At 48.1% G+C, this 19,857-nt stretch overlaps 1 protein-coding gene across 1 annotated transcript in view; it reads right to left on the bottom strand.

The window, feature by feature from the left end:
• LOC119381804 (vesicular glutamate transporter 1-like) overlaps window positions 1-19,857 on the bottom strand; it is a 79,098-nt gene that overhangs the window by 1,845 nt on the left and 57,396 nt on the right. Inside the window, exon 11 of the mRNA XM_049412902.1 lies at window positions 2,176-2,314. Within this exon, the coding sequence (XP_049268859.1) occupies window positions 2,176-2,314 (139 nt within the window). The remainder of the gene's footprint in view (window positions 1-2,175; window positions 2,315-19,857) is intronic.

Genomic DNA, 19,857 nt, shown 5'->3' on the forward strand with positions numbered 1-19,857 from the left:
CGATGGAACGGAAGGTCATTCGTGCTATACTGAAGATTTTTGAGGGACGCAGTCCTCAGCAAATGATTATAGCTCTGCTGTGCATGTGTATACAGCGCAGAATCTCCCTCTTCTTCTTTCTATTTCCCGCATTCGTAACATCGGCTTAGGGAAGCACACCGGACGCTCGTCTGGTTGACATCTCCACCTTATCCCTTCTTGCGTTTTCCTTCTTCTCCACCTCTCTCTGGAAAGTCTAAACGTGCTCCTTCAGCGTTATAGATCCTGCATTATGCAGAGCAACTTATTCGACGACGAGCTAATTGCATTGCTGCATTTTAACGCCGTGAGTGCGAGGAAATGTACATAAAAATACATAATGTATTATGTGGAACGCTTTCTGGAACGCTTCAAATTACCGACACGATGTTTGTAGACATTCGTGTATTCTCACGATTTCCACGGTGTAGCGATGTGACCGTAGCGTTAGTTCTCTCTATAACAGTGTTTGCAATAAACTCTGTGACCATCGCTATATCGAAAACCCCACAGGGTTTTCTAGTAGAGGAAACTAAGGAACTGACATTGTTCCTCTGCCTTTGGAACGACGGTTAGTAAGAAACATCTTAAAGGGGCCCTGCAACACCTTTCTTAGTTATATTGGAATAGTCTCATTATTGACGTATGGCTCTTCACGAGTCATATGCCGCAAATATTTTTCGAATCCGTCAGGTATAAGTGGTGTTACCAAATTATAGAGATCACGTTCCGCAGCTTTCTCCCTCAACTCAACGCCGCGAGCGCGCGGAAAGCTGCGCGGGGCATGAAGGGAGGGAGGGCGGAGGTGCGAGGAGGCGCCGAAGAGTTGTTTTCTTCATTTTTTTCTCTCTGGCGTCTCGGCGCAACCACGTGGTCTGTGGCGCCACTTCCGGTCGGCTCGCGCGGTCGTCGTCGAGCGGCGGAGCTCATCGCACCGTATCGCGCGTGCTTGAAAACTGCCAGTCGGTTTGGTAATGTTGGGTGTGCACCTCGAACTGCCGTAGTGTTTTCATCGCTCTGCCAACCATGGACGCAAACTTGCGTGCGCGTTTGGAACGAATGACAGCTGAGATGAGTTTCGACCCACACTCCGATACACCGCCTCGTCGCACTGCTCGCGCTTGAATCGTATTGAACACGGCAAAGCTGCGTGCACCCTTCTCCCAGTGGCGGTACTTCGATGCTGTTTGCTCTTCGAATGCGGGCGCACAGCGAGTGCGATCTGACAACAAGGAACTAAAGACTAGAAGAAAGGATCGTGGGGCATCGGGCCGGCGCGGACCCATCCCCCGGCTGTCTGCAGCTACCGTGAAAATGCGAGTCTGCTTGGTTGCTGTGTCGCGGTTTCTCGGGAACCTGAGACTACGGGGAGGATACGCCGAGGTACGGCTCGATGACATACTGAACAGACAGCGAACGGGACTCTCGCCATACAGCGAACACAGGTATCCTAAGCTAGCCGGCGCCAGCATTGTTATCGGAGAAATGCTGCACCGCTGCCTCGGTCGGTCGTGAGAACGTGCCGACGATGCAGTTTCCAGCTGACGAGGCAGAACTCGAACGGCTGCCACTATCAACGGCAACCGGCGATGGTCAAAAGCACAGAAATATTCACGATTTCGGCACTGCACATGGTGAAGAAAACGCAACCACGCAACTACGAGCAGACGAGCTGTCGGTGAGACCGGAAGTGCTAATATTAATGTTTGTTCGGTGTTTTAACGGCATAACACAATATAAACATACATATTATCTACTAATTGAACTCAAAATTAACAACGAAGGTAATAATGAGGGTGTTATCGTGACTATAACATCAGCCAATGGTGGAACTGCCGACAATCGCGTCATATATTGCGGACTAATACATCATTTGTCGAGAGAAGAGGGAGCGACTTTCAGCTGATTTTGAGAATTTATTGTTAATTCCAGGCCGCTCGCTTCGCTATAATATTTGGCTCGCGTGTTCTCGGGAGCGTCGACTACCGATTGACAGCGCTTTTTGACCCTGCTCAAAAAGTGTTGCAGGGCCCCTTTAAGCTAACTACTACATTTTTCACTCTTGGTGTGCCTTTGTTGGCCTGAATTTCGAGGCGATCGTAGTGTAATTTACGTTGCGAACCCAACTGCTACGTCTACGCCACACCGCGGACGCACCAGCTCCAATTCCTCGGTCGTCACCCTTTCGTTCCCCTCTGACTTTCTCACAGCTAGCCTCAGCAGCGACGCTCCTTTCCGGTCCTCCTCACTCTCTACCCGGCAGCGGCTTGCGACTGAGAGAGAGAAGCCCGCGGCGCTGCACGAAAAAAGGGCCGACCTCTTGGGACCGCGCTGCGCGCACTTCCCTGGAATGATGACCAAATAAACTCCGTTATTTGTCCTGAACGCATTGCAATCCGGCTACCACGGACATAGAATTGAAACTGCCCGCATGCCTAATCGCTGCACCAATTGCTGCATCTATGATACGATAGGTTGTCAAACATTACCCGTCTCCAATGTCCGAAAGGCTGTTTGAAGCCAGACGGTTGGAGTTTAGGCAACTCTAAAGGATCGAAGTATGGTTTTCGCACTCTTGGCTCGTGGGTGGCAGCCTCCACGATCCAAGAGGAAAAAAAAGAGTGAATTTACTCGTTTTTATAACCACTATTTTTGGTGATTACTGACTTGTCGCGCATACGACTCTCTTTAAAGATACACGTTAACTCGCAGATATTTATACTCTCTTCGGAATGCTGCGGGAAGTGCGACTTTCAAGAGAGCTATTTATTCGACAAGTCAGGAGTAGGAACAGGTGCTCCTTTTTTTTTTCCTTGGAGTGAAGTGTGTCCCTACAGTTTCGCCAACTTCACGAGCAGTCCTGACTCTATAGTACACCCAGAAAGTATACCGTGAGGTATACTTTCTGGCCTTGCGGTGGAGCGGAAATCGGCATGGTACCTTATGTCTTTCCCCGGCAGCTGACTCGGTGAAGCGCCGACGCAAGCGGTCCTACATAGTTTGCCTTCAGGACACCATGCAGCCGCGGTTTAGAGTCATGACACACCTTCTAGACTCCTAGCAATTTTCTACGCAGCCTTCCACGTCGCCGGTTCACCAGCACGCCGGTTTCTATCAAATGATAATCCTCAGTTTCCATAACAACATTAATTTTGGGGGTTTTACGTCCCAAAATCACGATTCCGGAAATTCTCACCACCACCTATAGGGCTCTTTAACGCACACCTAAATCTAAGTGCGCGAAACTCTAGTATTCCGCCGCAATCGAAATGCAGCGGCCGGGATTCGATCCCGTGACCTTCGTGGTCAGCACTGGAGCACCATAACCACTAGACCACGGTGGCGGCTTCCTTAGTGCCCCTCACCAGTCTCTGGAAATACAAAAAGTGAGCGCAATATTCTCTCCTGGCGTTTCTCATCGCTCTGGCGCACTTCGTGACGCAGAACAGTGATTCCCGTGACGTCTATATAGTACATCCTCTCGATTGGTCCATACACGCGAAATATCAGGTGTGAATTGTCTCCTGCACTGCTTTGCCATACAGCCGCCCATCCGTTCTTCCTTGCCTCGCATGACTATCGTGCGCGATCAACCGATTTCACTTCGTTTTCTGTGTTTCCGACTGCGCAAGCGGAGATAACAGCGTGTAGCCGACAAGCGCGAAATCTAGGGCCAACGCTTAGTGCTGAAATGGTACACGTCCGTTTAAGAAATAAGTGGCGAGGGGGAGATATGGCGTGTAGGAAGGGTAGCGAAGGTGAGTAGGAAACCACTCCCCCGTCTTTGAGCGCGGTTTGGCGAGAGTACCAGGGTACCTTTAAACTCGCGGAAATGTGCACAGCGCGTATACTATAGATATGCAGAAGACAGTGCTTATCTCTGAGGTGGCCGCTGCAGTCGCTGGTGTATGGATGGGCACACTATAACGTGTTTTCCTTTCGTTTTTTTATCTCTTTTCTTTAATTTCCAGGGTTCTCTCTGTCTCTCTCTCCCTCTTTTCCAAAAAAAAGCGCCAGAAAGAATATTACACCATCTCCCACTCAAGGGAACCATGAGGGGATGCGAAGGAGCATTGGGGGCGCGCACCAAGTTTCCGTTACGTTCACTCGGCGTTTCCGTTAGTGTGTGGTTTGTATTTAGTGTTTGTCTTATCATTACGTTGTGTTTGTGCGCTGCTTTCCGTTAGCGTCAACTGAACGAGTGGCGCCGACGTTGACGTTACAACTCATCTGAACGGGAGCGAAGCGAGAATGACGGAAGCAGACCGAGCGCACGCGCTTATATACACATGAAATGGGGGATGGAGAGGAGAGAGTGGGTTACAGGCTGTATTTGGCTGCGGCGCGGCTGCATCGCATGGGAGGAGAGGCTGCGCCGCGGCTACAGCGCGGCGGAGGAGAGTGGGAGATAGAGTAGGCGCATGCGCAGTGGAGTGCGGACGCCACCACCGCCACCGGACACAGCCCTGAGCAAAAGATGCTTCGCATCTAAAACACGTAGCCTGCTGCTAGCACCAACAAATCTCTAAAGCATAATTCGGGGAATCCATTTGGAGTGATAAGCTGAAATAATTCAGTGTACATGGGTAGTGAGATGTAGCGTGAACAACTTAATTCCATCGCGACAAAGGGGACGCATTCCGCGCAAGGTTATTCGTTCGCAGTTAATTCCTAATGATGAGCAGTGGGAGACCTTGATGCTCAGCACTGATCCAGAGGAACAGCTCTGGGCAATCCAACGGGCCGAGGACGCCGCCAGGGCCCGAGGGCTGCTGGCTGACGCCTAGGCGTGGGACACGCGCCACCGAGGCCTCCGGATTCTTACAATAAAGGTTCCATTCTCCTCCTCCTCTGTGTCATCTTCCTGGCGACATGCTTAGTTAAGGGCAGCCCGCGTGTTTGAAGAACCGTAGTTCACGCATAAAACGCTACCACCTTTTGAAAATAGGAGCGGCACTATTCGACGTCGGCGCTAACACGAGGGACGCAAAACATCATCATCACGTGATGATCTCACCATATGACGTCATAATTGCGTCACAGAGCGCCGATTATTGGTCACGTTCCAAGAACAGTAGGGGGCTTTCGTCTCGTCGTCCTGACAAACCGTACGAGCAACACGAAAATCAAACACGGCCGCAAGGACCTGAGGGTGCGGTTTTTGTTTTTGTTCTTCTTGCAGGGCCCTCCGTACACCGCCGTCGTTTGCACTGCCCGCGTAAACAACGCAGCTAGAGAGCCATTACAGAAACAAAATACGCAACTCAAGGAGGCAGAAAAAATGAAACAAGTAACAAGGCCGAGGGGAACGTTTCGAACGGGTTGCCCTTTTAGCCTTCGGTCCTGCGTGATGGCGCTGTCCTTTGGGAGAGAGCCAGAGCGTTCGCTTAAAAACCTTCGAGCGAGGGAAAGGTCATACGTCGCTGCTGGTATAAACGTATGTTCGGGCAAGGAGCCGGCGGCACGCGACCTCTCGAGCCGCCTTCCCTGGCTTCAGCTCTCACCGCGGCTTGATAAGACCCAGTGCTCTTCGAATGCGTGTCAGTTCCGAAATGCCGAATGCCACGTTATTACCACGTAATGTGCATATATGTACCGAGCTTTCTGTGACTATATTTGTATGTGTGTGCAAACGTGCTGAACATCAATTGTACGTGTTACCTCCGCGTCATTTCATGTGTTTGTTTATGTCCATGTTACCGAATTATGTTTTGTCCTTCTCGTGAACGTATTTCTAGCAAGAAAACGTCATGTTAAATTGTTATTGATGTTAACCGTCTGCGATACAACAAATATTTCTAAACACACTCTTTTGGACTTTTTTTTTTTGGAAGTCACACACATTTATGCTCGGGACGGCTCACTGTTCTCCCATAGTAGAGGAGATATAGTACTCTAGTTCGTCAACCATTTATCCAAACATTTTCGCTTCCTTGAGAGGCATGATGCTTTTGTTAACACGCTTATTCTTGCTGGGCCTTGGTAGTTCAGAGTGTATTATTATTGCAGTCTGCCTAAGATTGCGTCTAGCGCTTGTATAAGCTATACTGAATGAATTCATTAGCGTTCAGTGCATAAGCGCCTCTAGTGCTTGCGTCTATTAATTGGTTCAATGAACGTTCCCTTGCATCCACAAGATGTGGATAATAATGAAGTTTCAAACAGCTGTCCCACAATGGAGCGCATAGAACTCCCAAGCGTCTACCACGCGGCAATGACTTGCATCGCACCCACTTTCAATCTCTGTTCTCTCTCGCTCTTTCTCTCTCTCTCTCTCTTTCTCTCTCTCTCTCTCTCTCTCTCTCTCTCTCTCTATATATATATATATATATATATATATATATATATATATATATATATATATATATATATATATATATATAGTGAAGAGTGAGAGCGGCACTGGCGCTCGGCGGCTTCCGCGAGAGTTCGGGGGGGGAGGAAGAGAAAGACGAGGGGGAATAGAACAGCTTGGCCCAGGAACGGGTGTTGTCTCTATCTCGTCCTTTACAATGGCGCAGCCGACAGGACTCCACAGGTGCTCCACAGGCTCTACGAGGCGGGGTTCCGCTTGAACCGCGACAAGTGTCAGTTCGGTCTGTCTAAGATAGCCTACCTTGGACATAATATTTCTCCTGACGGTATACAGCCACTCCCGGAGCGCATCGCGGCAGTGTCGGACTATCCCACACCAACCAGCTTGAAGCAGGTTCAATCATTTATGGGCATGGCGTCGTACTTGCGGAGGTTTATACCCCACTTCGCTTCGGATTGCAGCTCCCCTGAGCGATCTCCTCAAGAAGGGCGTCCAATTTTAATGGGGCGATGCGCAAGACACCGCTTTTCGTACGATAAAGCAGAAGCTCACTGTCTGTCCAGTACTGAGTCACTTTAATGATGACTGGACCACTGAAGTCCACACCGATGCTAGCCAAGTCGGTCTAGGGGCAGTGCTCGTTCAACGCGATTTAGACGGCGTCGAGCACATCGTCGCTTATGCCAGCCGGAAGCTATCCGATACCGAGCGCCACTATCACTCCAATGAGCTGGAATGTCTGGCGGTGGTGTGGAGCGTGGACGACAAATTTCGGCACTATCTGTTTGGACGCAGGTTCACCGTGGTAACAGATAATGCTGCTTTAACATGGATGTTTTCCAAGCAGCAGCTCAAGCACAAATTTGCCCGGTGGATTATTACGCTCCAAGAGTACGATTTTGACGTGCGTCATCGCGCTGGGGTCTTGAACAATATCGCCGATGCCTTGTCACGCAACCCTCTCACCCGTGTGGACGGAAGTAGGCAGAATCACATCTACTTCGCTCAAGCAAACATGCCCAAAGCCCAACAAGAGGACAAGGAATTGGCCCCAATCATTGCGTCTGTAACGGGTACAAAAACAAACCCGATGTTTGTAATACGCAATGGTGTGCTCTGCCGTCGTCAGTGGCACAAAGACCTCTCGGAACAACGCTACCTTCTGGCCGTTCCGAAATGTTTGCGTACCGAAATACTACGGGCCATTCATGACGACCCCGAAGGAGGGCACATCGGGCAACGAGCCACGCTCCGCAAGCTACAAGAACGCTTCTGGTGGCCGAAAATGCAAAGCAATGTGCGCTCTTACGTCGCCAGTTGCGAAGCGTGTCAACAGTTTAAGCGACTGCCAGGGTGCCAGCCAGGACTGTTGACACCTGTTGAGGTACCCGATCAGATATTTCACACGGTAGGCATCGACTACATAGGGCCGCTCCCCATCACATCTGCTGGAAACCGCTGTATTCTTGCGGCTGTGGATTATCTTTCCAAATACGTGGAAGTGGCAGCCGTACCATCCCTTGCCGCTGACCATCTAGTCGGTTTCCTGAAACGAAGGTTTGAATGGAGGCATGGCTTGCCAAAGAAGTTGATATCTGATCGCGCAACAACATTCCGTAGCCGGCAACTACAAAAGTACCTCTCTAAGGCGGGGGTGCAGACATCGACTGGCTCGACGCCGTACGAAATCGTATATAGGAAGCTGCCACAACTGAAAGCTGTCCTCAAGCTAGACGCTCCTGTTAGCATCACACGCCATGACAGCCGTACGGACGCCTGCCAGAAGATCAGAGCTGCGGCGAGGAAAAGAGCCACACAAGACCAAGAGAAACAAAAGTGCAATTATTACCGCCGCCGGCGACCTGCCCCGACGTACAACATCGGAGACGAGGTGTGGGTTCAAAGGGGCGCCAGCTGTGTGGGCAAGAAGCTACTCGCGAAGTTCGAGGGGCCCTTCACAATCACCGAACGCCTGGGAGAGAACACGTGGCGCGCGTTAGAACCGCGGATCCAAACTTTGCAGTCGACCGGCGGAAGAGAAATAACTTCGCAGTGCACGTGTCGCGTTTCAAGAAAAGATTGCCGCCGTTTGGACTGAACTGTTGTTTCTTTTTTGTTTGCCAGGTCCGCAGCGTGGCCGAGTGTGAAGAGCAAGAGCGGCACTGGGGCTCGGCGGCTTCCGCGAGAGTTCGGGGGGGGGGGGGGGGGGAGAGGAAGAGAAAGACGAGAGGAGAATAGAACAGCTTGGCCCAGGCACGGGCGTTGTCTCTATCTCGTCCTTTACAATATATATATATATATATTATATATATATATATATATATATATATATATATATATATATATATATATATATATATATATATATATATATTCACACTTATAAATAGTGTCTGTCACAGGCAGTACATTCATTCTGACGAAGGCTGGCCCACCAGCCGAAACGTTAATAAAACTACATTTCGTACGTGAGTCCTTCTTCTCACTCATCTATCTATCTATATATATATATATATATATATATATATATATATATATATATATATATATATATATATATATATATATATATATATATATATATATATATATATATATATATATTGTCCACTTTACTACCCTATAGGAGGGGAAGGGAATTAGGAATAAATAGTCGCATGGTTGAGACAGCGACGACACAAGTTGGTAATGCCAGCTGTTCTCATCGCGGTGCTACTTCGAGGTAGATGCCTGCGCGCCCAACTTACAAGTAAGGCCCATCTATAGTAACAAAACAAAAAAAAATCGCCGACCATTACGACACTCTCTGATGCAAAATTAGAGCGCAGTGGGGTTCGGGCGTCAGCGTCGAGGAGCCTGTGTTCGAGCAGTCCGTTCAGCAAAGCGGATGACGTGGCACATCCGCCGGTTCCGTCAAAACTGCGCCAACGAGCAAAGTTCCGCCTACTGCGCCTTGGAAAGACTGAACGGGCGAAAGTCTAAGGAGGCCACACTTGCATGAGTGCAAAAAGGATCGGAAATATGTACGTACCCTGACCGGAAGTTACAGCACCGCGAGCTCCCGCGCTAGAGTGCACTGCCTGCGTTCCGCACGCTTCGCTCGCTCTCTTTCATCATCCCGTGTGCCAATCGGTCGCTCGTGGCAGAAGCCATAGCAAGTAATCTTTTGAATTGACATATTGAGTGGCTTCAGCGCGAAACGAACAAGGACAGAGGCAAAGAAGGGACACAAACACCCTTCTTTGCCTCTGTCCTCGTTCGTTTCGCACTGAACCACTCAACAGGTTTAACCACATCCAACTCGCCGTAATGTCGGTTCTTTTGAATTCACATCGACCTCGCATTGCTTAGACGCATTTACAGGTGACATTCTATTAGCCTATGGGCCGTATAGGCATTGTACGAAGTTATACACATATTAAGAATAATAAAGTGAGCTTCGCTCAATGATAACGTGATTGGGAAGCCTATACGAAGAGGCCTACCTATATGGTTTTTCGTGGTTGTCGCTGATACGTAGTTCAACTATTGCCGTAGATTCTATGACTCCAACTGTGGCGTGTGCGGTTAATTGCAAGGTTCAGCTTGAAAACACTGCTGTCATTTAAAGGCAGAGTGATTACTAGAGGCTGGATTTTTAGGCATTAAAAAAGCTCCTTTTAGGCGCCATAAATAAGCAGGCAAAACAACGTTTTAGGCTTCCAAAATCGTAAATATAGGCACAATAAATTACGACATAAATGCAAATAATTACAAACGAAGACGTGCGCGACCTCTGTCTACGACAAAAAAACAAAAATGTTGTTGCTTAAAAGGGCAATAAGGCGCCAACCATAGCCGTGCAATTATGCTTTGTTTCGCACGGTTCCCAGAACACGGTCTCTCCCGTGTTATGCAAGGTGAATCAAGTGTCCACTGTCGAATAAACGCACTTCTGGGTGTCTTTTCGGCATGACTGAGAAGTGCAGAGCAGGATCAGATATCCAGATCGCTAAAAGACCAGAGAGAGGCATTTCTCCTAATGGCCGAGTCGAATCGCATATAGCCCCTGCCAGTGAACCACTGGCGTAGCCAGGGGGGTGGGGGTCTTCAGGGGTTCAAGCCCCCCCCCCCCCCCGAAGCATTTCAGTTTTGCATGTGTATATATGCACGCACACATACAAAGGCACGCACGTATGGTTGAACCCCCCAACCCCTCGGAATAGCATTTGTGCCTACGCTACTGCAGTGAACACCTTACTTCCCCTCGGAACCCATAGATTCCGACGGCCACAACGGCACGTCACATTTGGCGCCCAACGGCTCGGGCTGAGCTAAGAAGACGTTCATATTTTCTATGTGGGGACGTCGCTCTCTACGTGCTCCTTTGGCTGAAGTAAATTACAAACAAAACAAAAGCCGCGTGCACATTCCATTTCTCTTTTTTTTTTTTTTCCCCTCTTCACTCTCATTTCTACTGACGACTCTCCCCTGGTCGCCGGCGTGTCCCACTTCACTGCTGCTAGCGGCTGTTTGTGGGAGTTGGTTGAACTAGAGGACTACCAACTCCATAGTTCCGAACAGTCAGTGTTGCGCGGTAGCATGAATAACGGTCTCAAGCTGCACCCAGGAGCGAAACTTGACGCTAAATAGTGCTCATATGAGCGCCAATTTCGAAAATTGGCATTTATAGGCATTTTTAAGCATTTAGGCGCAAACGCCAAAAATAGGCATTTATAGGCGCTATAAAAACACTATAAAAGCACTTAGCCTCTAATTCATGCTCATATATGAAAGTGGCGCGATAGGAGCGCAAGGAACGGAATAGGCATTTGCCTAAAATCCTGTCTCTAGTGATGACCGCCCCCGATTTATTATCGATGCAGAGATAGTGGCGCGGGAACCACACGCATGCGTCATTAAACCGTCTGTCACTCTTTCGGACGAAGAGCTTCGATTCCTGTATCTGAATGGCATGCGTAGCGAGTTATTCTCAATAGGCTCGTGCATTTGCTGTCGATTTTATTTTCTTTATTTATTTTTCTCACTAATTTGCGTATTACGTGTCTTTTCCATATTTCACTTTCAGTTATTCCTAAGTAGCCTAGAAAATGCGTGATGCAATATATCGAACAACGACGACAACAACAACGCTCTACAACAACATTTTTTCGCTAGTAAACATGTCCTATTAACAGCCACAGCGCACATAGGCATGGGCACTAGGGGGCGGGGGGTAGCACCCCTCCCACCCTAGTCATCTGAGCGGGCGCCAAGTCTGCCCCAAAGCTTTACTCAGTCGTACGTGTACCGTCATTGTTTAAAGCGCAATGTTATGGCCATGCAGGTTGTTGACGATATTGACGGCCGAGAGCCCCTGTTGTTGCATTCCAAGATCTGTTTACTTCTCATTTTCACCCCCGGAAAGTCGGGGACCAAAGGCAGGCCGCTGTGGGACGGACGTCATCGCATCATTTGCTTTTTTTTTTGCATCCACTGCGAACTGTGAAGCTTGTTTGATATTGAACTCGACCACCGGGGTAGTGGGGGAGAGGGGACGCAGCAGTGAGACTTCGCCCCCCCCCCTCACCCCCTAATGGGGGACCCTGCACGCACCTATGAGAGCGCGAATGTTTAAACGAGCTGCACTTAATAAAAGTGAACTTCCATATCGGATACGCGCTGCGCACTTTAGGGTGCAGGCGAGACGAGAAGAGTTGACGAACGCACCGCCGCGTCTTCCATTTCTCATTCGACATTCGAGTTCTACTCCGAGGGATGGCCTTCGGCTCAAAACTTTTTCGAAAAAGCTGTCCCCGCGGTAATCAACCAACACCCCCCCCCCCCCCCCCCCTCTCGGACCAGTTCGCCGCGCAGAATCCATCGCAATTGAGCTAATTGCTCGCGCAGGCTCATTAGCGCGCAAGAAACGCAGCCCGGAGGGCTGTCTGCTTCGTATATGCGCGCATACGATAAGACGATATTGATGGTGCGCAGTGCGCGTCACGTCCTCGCGGCGCCTCACCGCTTCCCAGCTTTTTTTTTCTTTTTTTTTAATACGTGGCCAACGCATCGTTGCTTCCACGCCCATCCCCCGTTCGTAAACAGACGCCATCTCTCTGATACCTTCGATACTTTCTCCTTCGATCCGTATACCATCTATCTATACGGTGTGAGGACTTTCGCGTAGGCGTCGCATCGTCGCTGGGCTGACGACGATGAGAGTTCCGAATCCAATTCCTTGACGACTTCGACCGGGACCGCGAGTCATCAATGCTCTTCGTTGGCTGCTGCGCGTGGCCCAATGGCGACGGCCGCAATATGTCTCCTCCTGCCTTCATTTCTCGTCGCTATACGCCACCAACGCCAGACACACGTAGAGGCTATATACAGGGAACGACCACCATTCGCTGCTCTATAGTCGCGAGCCTTATTTCCCAAGGCCACGAAGGCCAGTAAACGGAGGAGACTGAGTGGGGAGCAGGGCGAAATGGATCATGGGAGTAAACAGGACAAAATTCGTCGAATATGTTTGTATCGATATCGGGGCGTTCTTGTTTTGCTCGCGTAAAGCCTGCGGGTGTTTGCGTCGATGGTCAAAAGACCGGAGGTTCGTAAACATACCGTCACGGCTTTCCTCCAACAATAACGCGCGTAGAAAATGAGAAAAACCGAATATAAATGAGTGCACGCTCAGTCCTATTCCTATATACTGTTCGTGGTCGCCTTCCACATTCGTCAATAACGTCAATATACAGGTCAATGACGCCGGCAGCAAAAAAGACAAAAAAGCACGACTGAAACAGGGAAGGGACAAAACGTTTCCCACAGTCTTAGGTTTACAGTGCAGACGAAAATAACGACGACGCAAAAGGCAGAGACAACAGCAGACTACGAACTGAAAGTTTTTTGTTAACGCGTACACGTATGTGTTCGCTTAGAGCTGTAAACATCCCTTCCAGACGAGTCGGTTTCATTCAACGTAGGCTAGATAACGCATCATTACCGCTGTAGTAAACGGAGCCGGTTCTCGTTACATTTTTAGAAACCTAATATTAATCGCTTCCCGAAACTGCGCAACATATTTCTGATGACGCGGTTCCGTTGAAATATCAGACAATCTAAATAATTCCTCACAATGGTAGCTTAAAATACAATACGCCGACCATCAAGTGTAACTTACTGCTATTGTCAGGTATTATTTTATTATTCAGGAATCACCTCGCCTGAGTACACGTGAATAAACTGATATTATTGCGTGTCAATTATAGTTTGGACATTTCTAGCGCATATTTTAATTCTTTAGAAAGTTACAGATCATTTACTGACTATAGATGCCTTGAAAACTTGAGGAATGCGCCCATAGATGAAGAACTGAAACATTTAAGAACAAGGCTTGTATGCGCGAAAATTATCATGGTGAGATGCATTATTTTATTTTATTACTTTCTATTGCTTCTTGGTCTCCTTCTTCTTGAATGAAGTAGAAGGCGGTTGATTGTTCTCTAGAGATGCGCCCTTCCTATTGGGCGAACAGGTGCGCCAATCAGCGCGCGCTTCCTTCTTCAGGTGTGCATCAGCTGCGCGGCTCGTGCCTGAAGTGGGCGGGGCTTCTTACTCATTTGCGCATGTTTTTTTTTTTTTTTTTTGCTTCATGTGCAGAGGACACAGGAAGCCCTAATTGACCTTGCGTGACCTTGTGGTGAGCTTCACACACACACACACACGCACACACAAAAAAAAGAGCTTCGCCCTAAAAGACAATCTTTCACGCATGTCAGTGCCATCATCATCGTTTCGTTGCACTGCTCTAAATACTGACTGTTTGATACACGCAACGTAGCATCCTTGTCTGAAACAGACATGTCACCAACGCTGCTCCACCGAGAATGCGAGAAGACATCGCGAGAAGACACGCGGCCAGCAGAGGACCATCTCCTGCGGTTGCGACCATCGGTCTCAATGACAGGCGTTCCTGTTGTAGAGTTTACTTAAGAGCCAATAAACTGTCAGGATAATTAATGAAAATTAATTGAATGAGTCCAGATGGTTTTCTTGTGAGCAGGTTAGAGAGCCTTCATGTGCGCGACTCCATGCTCCACAGGCACGGAAGCGTTCACACGAAGGCTCCCTAGAGCAGGTGGGATCGTTGCGGCGCCTGGCGGAGCAGATCTCAACCACGCGCTTCGTGCTACGTGGCCTCCGAGATCCATTTAGGCAGTGCGACGAAGCACGAAGTTGACCCAAGGGCACATGTATACGCCGAGGTGCTAGTGCCACTGCGAGACACCTTAGTCAAGAGTTAGGGCCGCCTCCAAACTATTTTGGTCGCGAATGCGAGCAGATAGCCAGCGTCGCGTTTCTTTCACGTCTCATTTGTGACTGCGTTCACTCGGCCCGAGGACTCGGGACCGAGCAAGCGCAGCGCACTCGATGATGATGATAACATACGGTGACGACGACGATATCAATAGACAAACGTATGATGGTAGTGATGATGATATACAGATGAGGAGGATGTGCATAATAAACACGTACGCTATGTATCTATGAAACGGCGCGTAATCAAGCGGGACCTCAGAGTGACACATTTATGACGCCGAAGTCGTACTAAGGTAAGCCGTAACAATTCTTATAGGAAAAAAAAAATAAATAAGACTTTTAGAATTATGGATGTATTACACGATCCACTTGTGTCGCGGATCCCAATACAGATGATCCATGAAGGAGAATCAAAAAGAAGGAAATTGGGGGTATCTACGGACAATCTTCTTACCGTGTACAGCGCGACTCTCGTTGGGTACGTCTCGAATAACACTCCACGGATCACGCTCCCTGCTAAAACACCGCCGAAATCCTCTATTCGAAGGAGACGTGTGATCTTTGGAGCTAAGAAAGGGAAAAGAAATGGCCAGAATAGCGCGATGACTACGGTTTTCGTTTCTTCGCCGGTAAATATCCAGTTTCGGTTCCATTTCCATTCCCGGTATTGCGATCGCAAACCATCGCCTCTTATATTTTAAGGCGCAGAGCACTCAGGGATATTGACGTTCGGCCTCCATACTGCCGTGACGCCCATGCCGCAAAGTGAGAATGACGAAACGTTAATACATATGCGCGTTACTTTCTGTTTTGCCCCCTCGTGTTTTCGTGATACGAGGAGTATAGGAGATAAAAAGCGCGAACAGTTGGGAGGTAATGTAAGTGGTTTCTTCTAAGCATTTAACATAATCTTTTTTTTTTTTTCAGCTTTCTTCTGTCCTCGTCCTACTTCTTATAAAGTATTGATCTCTCCTCTCCCATTACATTTCATTGTAGGATGTAGGGGGGGAATGATTTACCGGGAAAAACTACTCTCTTACATTAAGAGTTCTGTTTGTCTTTATAAATTGTACGCAACTTAAAAGCCTGCCCATACCATTTTCGCGAGGGCTCTTCGCGTTACATCTTAATGCTGACGCGCATAGAGACAGCATTCGGAGTACTCAAACCATCGCACCACTAATCTCTAGGGAGCACGCATTTACAGGAAGGGCAAAAATTTTTACGCGATCACTCGAAAGCGGCCGAGTTTTTGGTGACTAATACCATATATAAGGTTGCTATCCTTATTTACACGACAGGTTTTTCCCCCGTCGATGTGTGCGAAATCAACCGCCGCTGTAGCTTAATGCGTAGGTGTAGCGCTAATAAGCTCGAGGCCGTGGGTTCGATTCCTGGCCGCGACGGCCGCGTTTTGATGGGCGCGAAATGCAAATAACATCCGTGTGCCCAGATTTAGGTTCATGTTAAAGGACCCCAGGTGGTCAAAATTAAGCCGGACTGCCCCATTACGTCGTATCTCATAATCATGTCGTGGTTTCGGCACGTCAAATTTCACCATTTATAATTATTATCATGTCTGTAGTTAACGGGCATACAACCTTCAGCTGTGTCTGCCTCTCTTTCTCTCTCTCTCTATCATGATATATATATATATATATATATATATATATATATATATATATATATATATATATATATATATATTTATGTGTGTGTGTGTGTGTGTGTGTGTGTGTGTGTGTGTGTGTGTGTGTGTGTGTGTGTGTGTGTGTGTGTGTGTGTGTGTGTGTGTGTGTGTGTAGCTATGTGGTACTAATATGTATACACTAATAGCGTAGCGCGCTATTAGTACGTAGCTGAAAATAACGCGGTCAGATGTCGCTTAAACACGGATACATCTGCCTCATTGATCATTTCATAATTAGGTGAGTACTTCTCGAGCTACAAAACTTATTATAATTAAATAAATCTCACTAACAAAAAGATTACTGGCAGCTACTCCATGAGCATGGGAACAATATGTACTGGACTCTCCTCGTGTAACACGGTTCCTCTTATGATACTCAAAATCTGGGTGTTCGATGGCTGGGACAGCCGTATAAAGCAGCCGTATACGTCTAAAAACGGAACGTCCTCCAACCGCGCGTTCGTCGCGATATGTCGCAACTGACGTGTACTGAACGTCGGGTCACAACGTTCGAGCGATGTCCGGGCCAATGCTCCAGCGGCGTGCATCGCAATAATGCGGGCGGATTCGGTTACGACACCCGCGCGCGCACTGCACTGCAACCGCTTGCAACACTCGTGGAGTGAAAATATACGACCATGTATAATACATAAAACCGAGCGCGTTGCGGTTGTCGCGACGTGCCTGCAGCGGAGCACGCGCACAGCTGTACCATCCTTGCAAGGACCACTTTGACAGAAGCGAGGCCTGCGTATAGGCCCTTCTTATTCGAATGGCCGGAGAAACGGAATCCCAGCGCGTCTTGAAATCTGCCCCCGGCTCATTGCATCACTCTTGTCCTTGAACTGAAGAGCGGGGAACTCGCGCGAGGCTCGTCAATTAGTGAAATGAGACTTCACTAATAGGCTGCGCTGGCAGCGCTCGCGTGTCGGTGTTACATTCTAAGAAAGAAAAGAGTCATTTGACTCTTTTCTTGTGAATACCGAGTTGTCACGTATACGACTCGCTTTAAGGAGACGCGGGAACTCTCTTTGGAGATCACTATACTCTCTTCGCAGAGTCGTGGGGCTCAAAAGAGAGTTAACGCTTATCCTTAAAGAGAGTTATATACGTGGCGTGTCAGGACTCACCGAAATTAGTCACACATACTCTTCTTTTCTTTCTTTTTTTCTTAGGCTGCATGATTTGAACGGAATCTCGCTAATAATGTCGCGAAACAAGAAAATAAAAAAAGTAACCCCGAAGAACACTCCCGCGTCGCCTCGTTTATCCTTTATTTTTATTCCTTCGAATCTCTCCAGATAAAAAAAAGAAAAAAGAAAGCCTTTGTAGAAACCATTAATTGCAAATCATTGAACTCTAGGTTGACAAATCGGTTATGAACCCCCCCCCCCCCCCCAGTAGATAAGCGTATATACAAACGAGAGTAGTCAGTAGACACGAACATGGACGTTCTGTGAGTGCGCAGGCGCTCAAAGCTTGTTCTCTTTTTTTGGGAACCCGAGACTCTTTAAAAACAAAATTCTGTTGAAAGAGTAACGGAATTCTTTTTTTTGTTTTTTTTGACTGGCGAAGGTGGGAAAGATGGAACAGAAAAATACAGAAGCATCCACTGCGGCAAATATATGTACTTGGGGAGTGCAGTCATGAGCAATATGAGAAGTGACGCGGAAATTACCCCTTAAAGGTCATAGCGGCTAAACGCAGTCGACAAGCGCAAGAGTGTTCGCCACACTGAACGCTCAAACGGAAAGGTATGTCTTGCAGTTCGATGCATCAGATTCATATCGGTATACTTCAGGAGTGCACTTGCTAGACGCTTTCGTTTGCGGTTTATGTGTGCCTGACTGTGTCCTTGTTTGTCAAGCGCGTCCAAAAATACAGTATTATATCGGTACAACACAAGTAATCGTTCATTGAACACGAACTCTCACCTTGCTCACAAATGACCCGCCCCCTTAGCCACTGCCAATCCGCTCGAAGTGCATGCCGGCCCAGCATCTGACATTCTTTGTGATAAGGCATGAGACATTGGCGCTGCGTAATCTAGGTGTTATTGCTGCAGACAACTATTACATGTGCCCGGCTACGACACACTCAAGGAGCGCCCAGTGTGATTCCCCCATATAGGTTTAAACTCGCTAGGGGTATTTAGCACGTGACGTCAGTGAGAAAGAAGCCAAAGAAACATACACGTAGTGTTAAACGCGCAGGACCGCTTTTCCGGAAGTAACAGCTAACATTAGCTTTCCCTTCCGGTCGTGCTTGCCGAAAAGCCGATATTGACAAGGACGATCGTCTTGAAGACAAGGTTTTATCTGGTGACGTCATAGGGCCTCGGCGCACGTAGCGTCCGGCTATAACTATCTTTCGCATACGTAAATTAAAGAGCAGCACTTCCGCTCTAGCGGAGCGTCACTGCGTGTCGCGAACGGCATCAGAATGTCTTAACAACAGAAGAAGCGATAATTAGTCGCAGACTGATTAACGCTACGGCGCAATTAGATCCAATATTGCCACGTGCGTTTCTTATTATCACTTTTGCTGTATTCGGTTTTCGCCCACAAAGACTGTCAGCAACGCTCAGCGCAAACCGCCCCTCATTGTTCGAGCAGCTTCGCGATTTTAAATGCGAAGCATTTCTTAGCGAACTTCTGCGACTTTGACCGTATCTATCTATCTATCTATCTATCTATCTATCTATCTATCTATCTAGCCGCCTACGACTTTGTGCTCTCCTGGTCGCTTGGTTAATCGAATGTGCACCAAAATTGGTATGGCGTAACATGACTGTATGACGAACATAAATGACAAGTCATAACATGAAAATCATGACACGAATGTCATGTACAGCATGATTTACATGCTACGCTCATGGTGCGCTGGCGGCCGTTTCGCTAGCTTGATATACACCAAAATTGGTATCTTGTGACGTGACTTTGTGACGAACATAAATAACACGAGTTAACATGAAAATCATGACACGCATGTCATGTACAGCATGACTTACGTGCCACGCTCATGGTGTGCTGGCGGCCGTTTCGCTAGCTTTATATACACCAAAATTGGTATCTTGCGACGTGACTGTGTGACGAACATAAATAACACGAGTTATCATGAAAATCATGACACGCATGTCATGTACAGCATGACTTACGTGCCACGCTCATGGGGCGCTGGCGGCCGTTTCGCTAGGTTGATATGCACCGAAATTGGTATCTTGCGACGTCACCGTGTGAAGAACATCAATAACACGAGTTATCATGAAAATCATGACACGCATGTCATGTACAGCATGACTTACGTGCCACGCTCGTGGGGCGCTGGCGGCCGTTTCGCTTGCTTGATATACACCAATATTGGTCTCTTACGACGTGACCGTGTGACGAACATAAATAACATGAGTTATCATGAAAATCATGACACGCATGTCATGTACAGCGTGACTTACGTGCCATGCTCATGGTGCGCTGGCGGCCGTTTCGCTAGCTTGATATACACAAATATTGGTCTCTCACGACGTGACCGTGTG

Source organism: Rhipicephalus sanguineus, chromosome 2, assembly GCF_013339695.2.
Source record: "Rhipicephalus sanguineus isolate Rsan-2018 chromosome 2, BIME_Rsan_1.4, whole genome shotgun sequence".
Classification (NCBI taxonomy): Eukaryota; Metazoa; Arthropoda; class Arachnida; order Ixodida; family Ixodidae; genus Rhipicephalus; species Rhipicephalus sanguineus.